Here is a 4,029-nt window from a genome sequence, read left to right on the forward strand (position 1 = left end):
TAAAATCTAGGGATTAAAAGAAGGGCTGAAGGGGGGTGGAATCATGGGAAATTGTTGTTTTTTCCCGAAGTAGCAGTTGTTCCTACATTTGCGGTACCTTTTCTAAGAGAACAGAACTGTACTTTCCGCTAGATAGTGAACTATGCATAGAAATTATGTGAAGGAACTGTACATTCCCCAGGATTGTGAACCATATACAGAAATTATGAAGGATCTGCCTATGCCATACCATAATGCAGTCTCCAACCTTTCTAGGTAGAAAGACTGGCAATGTAAATTGCAGATTCTATGAACCCAGCTTAGGTTTGCAAGGTAAAGACTTGAGTCCGTGATGAAATAAATGCTTCAAACTATCCTCTAATGTTTAACAACCAACAAGGTTGTAAACATCATAACATATAATCACCATTCTACACTAGCCACAAACCATCCCCTATAAGCCTTACACCAACAATTTGAAATTTCTCATCCTGCAACCATAGAAGGGACTATAAACAAGCAAACCATTTCTCATCCTGCAAAGCAACCATATAAGGCTATAAACAAGCAAACCACAACAGATTCAATAAACTTTTCAGTGCAAACTGATGAATTCCAGACAACCACAACCAAAAAATGTCTGCAAGTTAAATCTCGCAGCACAATTGTGAGGGTGAAAAGTAATTCTCTGAATTTCTCACAACACACGGATATTCAGATGCAACAACTAACAGCTAAACAATGTTTGTAAACAACAAAGATAAAGATGTATGTAATCCACGAGCAATATTAATATTATTTCAGTATTCTACATCAGCCACTAGACTTTAAGCTGACTGAAAAGTATGTGGTTCTAATCTGTACTTCAGAACCACATACCCACAGGCAATTATGTTCATGCATACTAACGACTAACAAGTGATAAATACCCATTGCAAGTATATCCTGCATGAGTTGTCAACTGTCTCTTGAGGCAAGTGTGATGGCAAGCTTCATGTTTCATGTTAAAAGACTAAGAAATGCCCATTGAAAAAAATAGATATCTCAGAATAGATATGCCTAGGATGCTATACAAAACAGACAATCTAACAAGTTAGTTCCCATCAGACTAAGTGTTCAATCAATTTGTGCATCCAAAACAAGGAACTGTGCGACTAATATTTTCAGAAATCTAATTCAATCAAACCCCATTCACTTTGAAAAATCATAGAACTTTATCTTTCTATCTCTGACAACTAATATCCTGCATGAGTTCTGAACCGGTCACTTCAGGCAAGTATGACATGAATAGCAATCATCCTAAAAGACTAAAAGAAGAAGTATCCATTGCAATGGATAGGCCTTTGACATTATACTAAACAGGCAATCTAGCTCGTTCCAATCAGAATTGAGTGCAAGATTGATTGGGGCATCATCTAATCAACATATAAAACAAAGAATTGTGAACTAATGTTTTCAAAAATCAAACCATTTCATCTATTGAGAATCATACAACTTGTATCTTTCTATCTCTGACAACTAATATCCTGTGTGAGTTCTGAACCGGTCACTTCAGGCAACTATGACATGAATAGCAATCATTTTAAAAGACTAATACCATTGCAAAATTCAAAATAGATAGACCTAGACAGTATGCTAAACAGGCAATATACAAGTTCGTTCCAATCAGACTTAAGTGCTAGATCATCTAATCAACCTCCAAAACAAAGAATTGTGAACCCTGCTCATCACTGAAAATCAAATTTAACCAACACTAACTCATATTTAAGCTCTTTCACCAAATTTAAGAACCAACACTACAATCAATAAAATACAAAATGATATAACAATGAACTGTCAAAGCCCAACCAGACACAAAACATGGTACCATGTATACTCTCAACTTTACAAAGTAAACACAAGAATCGCATGGAACAAGCAGAGAAGGGTGACAACTGCTTACCTTAAAGACGTACTATTCCAGGTTTACTCGGCAAAGTCAATCATAAATCAACCTATATATATAGTAATTGCATAGCTTTCTAATAGCAATTCGCTAATTCCGTACTTCCAAGTAAACATCTATATCAAAATGAGGATCCAACATTTTCCATAATGCAAAAGAAATCAAAATACACATCCATCAATAATCTCAAGATAAGGGAACATCTACTGCAACAACATTGTTTAAGCAAATAACTAGACATTCTTGGTCTTTTATAGATAACAGAACTAATGTCTAAAACAAACTATCAAAATTACTACCCACAAATGTTTCCTCCTTCAAAACTCTTCTGTTTAAGTTGATGAAGATGCTCCAATCTTCCTGGGTGCAGCTTGAGTACCTAAACCAAAACCCCAAAATTAAACCCTAAATCAGGACACCCACAACACAAACCAAAATAATATTCAGAAATTATAAAAACCCATAATTTAATGCATCTGATTATGTATACCTTCTCTGAATCCACTCTTGAATCTGCGAGGAACATTACGCAAGTACTGCATCCTACCACTTCCAGTAGTCTTCCTCCTCAAAGCCTTCTCACTCCAGTTAACTATATACAACACAGAGAGATGATATATAAAAAACTTGAAGAAACAAATCAACAAACAAAATCATCAGAGAAGAAACAAATGAATGAGAAGAAACTTTACATTTCCTGAGACGAGCAGCAGGGTAACCGCAAGCAGCACATCTACTCTTCTGGAGATGATAACTACGACGACCACACCTTACACAGAGTGTGTGAGTCTTGTTCCTCCTCTTACCGAAACTTCCTGTACCTTTTCCCTGTTTATCATCATTTTATAAATCAAAATAAAGAAGAAGATGAAAAAAACAAACTAGGATTTCTTTGCTATTGATTAGATTTGGAGCTTGAATAAAGAGAGAGGGGAACAGTAGAGATTTACCATTGTTAGTTCCTCGCAGTTGCAGAAACCCTAAGCTCCTCTGAAACTTTGTTCTCTGTGGGGAAAGGCTTGAGGAAGAGAAGATGTTGGAATAAATACGAGGGGGTTAGCGACATTGATATACTAGGGTTTGGGATTATTGGACTTATTTGTTTGGGCTCGATATAAGCGGGCTAGTACATACCCAAGGGCTCGTAAGTAAGGAATCTGAGTTGGGCTTGCAGGTATTAATCGGCAATGTTAGCGCTGGCGTGTATACGGGGGTACGGCCACGCGGACACGGTCGAATTCTCAAAATCAAAAAAATTGGACGCGGACATATTACGAAGTTAGTGATATTTCTAAAACGCGTATATTATGAATGTAGTTTTTTCTCACAGTGCTAATAAATTGTTGAAAAGTAGTAACAAATTTGTGTAAGAATAAGCATATATACCAATGAAATAGTACATATACAAAAATTTCATACATTATTAGCGTACATGCATATTAAAATAGTGCGTGACATATGAATGTGATTTCATCGGTGTATGTCACACGAAGATGCGCGCCCCCACGAGTGGCGCGAGTCTGGCGCGGACAAATGATCATTTTAGACGCATTTGTGCTACATATGATCCAATTTTGTCATCACATGTAATCTGTATAATTATCAGAATTCAAGAATGTTATTTTCATAAGTTTTATTATTTATGAAAGACGGACAAATTTTTACAGGATGGTAAACGATGAAAAGCATTTAATATGATATGCTTAGTCAATTTATTTGAAGTTCTAGAGGCCGGTGAGCTTTGGGAGACAATGGATAAAAAGAAGATGAATTCGATAAGGCTAATTTGGAGATGGCACATCGGATGGATATAACTAATTAAAGTGTTGGATGCTAATCTTTTAAGTGTTTGTATGATGTATTTAAAGTGAATAAGGGTTTTAGAAGCGCAATGATAAACCGCGAAAGGTCACCCGTCATGTACCGGCTACACGCATTGTCGAGAAACCATTAAAATGGTGAGGTTGACTTTAAGGAATAAGCTCTCGGATAAACATTATTTTTCCCTGAATTGGGATATCTTTTCATGCCTTTTGTAAATCTTTCAATGTTAAACAAAAGTTTTCCATCCTTTTTATGTAAAACATTAACAACTTTTAACTTTT

At 35.9% G+C, this 4,029-nt stretch overlaps 1 protein-coding gene across 1 annotated transcript; it reads right to left on the minus strand.

Moving 5' to 3' along the window:
* Positions 1 to 2,018: 2,018 nt before the first annotated feature.
* Positions 2,019 to 2,984, minus strand: LOC113303812 (60S ribosomal protein L37-3-like). Its single transcript, XM_026552892.1, has 4 exons — positions 2,875 to 2,984; positions 2,617 to 2,752; positions 2,415 to 2,516; positions 2,019 to 2,303 (listed from the first exon to the last, which is right to left on the minus strand). Exons 1-4 carry the CDS (start codon positions 2,875 to 2,877, stop codon positions 2,257 to 2,259), a joined length of 288 nt encoding a protein of 95 aa, XP_026408677.1. The 5' UTR covers positions 2,878 to 2,984; the 3' UTR covers positions 2,019 to 2,256.
* Between the last annotated feature and the right edge of the window lie 1,045 nt (positions 2,985 to 4,029).

The sequence above is a fragment of the Papaver somniferum genome, chromosome 8 (assembly GCF_003573695.1).
Source record: "Papaver somniferum cultivar HN1 chromosome 8, ASM357369v1, whole genome shotgun sequence".
In the NCBI taxonomy this organism is placed as follows: Eukaryota; Viridiplantae; Streptophyta; class Magnoliopsida; order Ranunculales; family Papaveraceae; genus Papaver; species Papaver somniferum.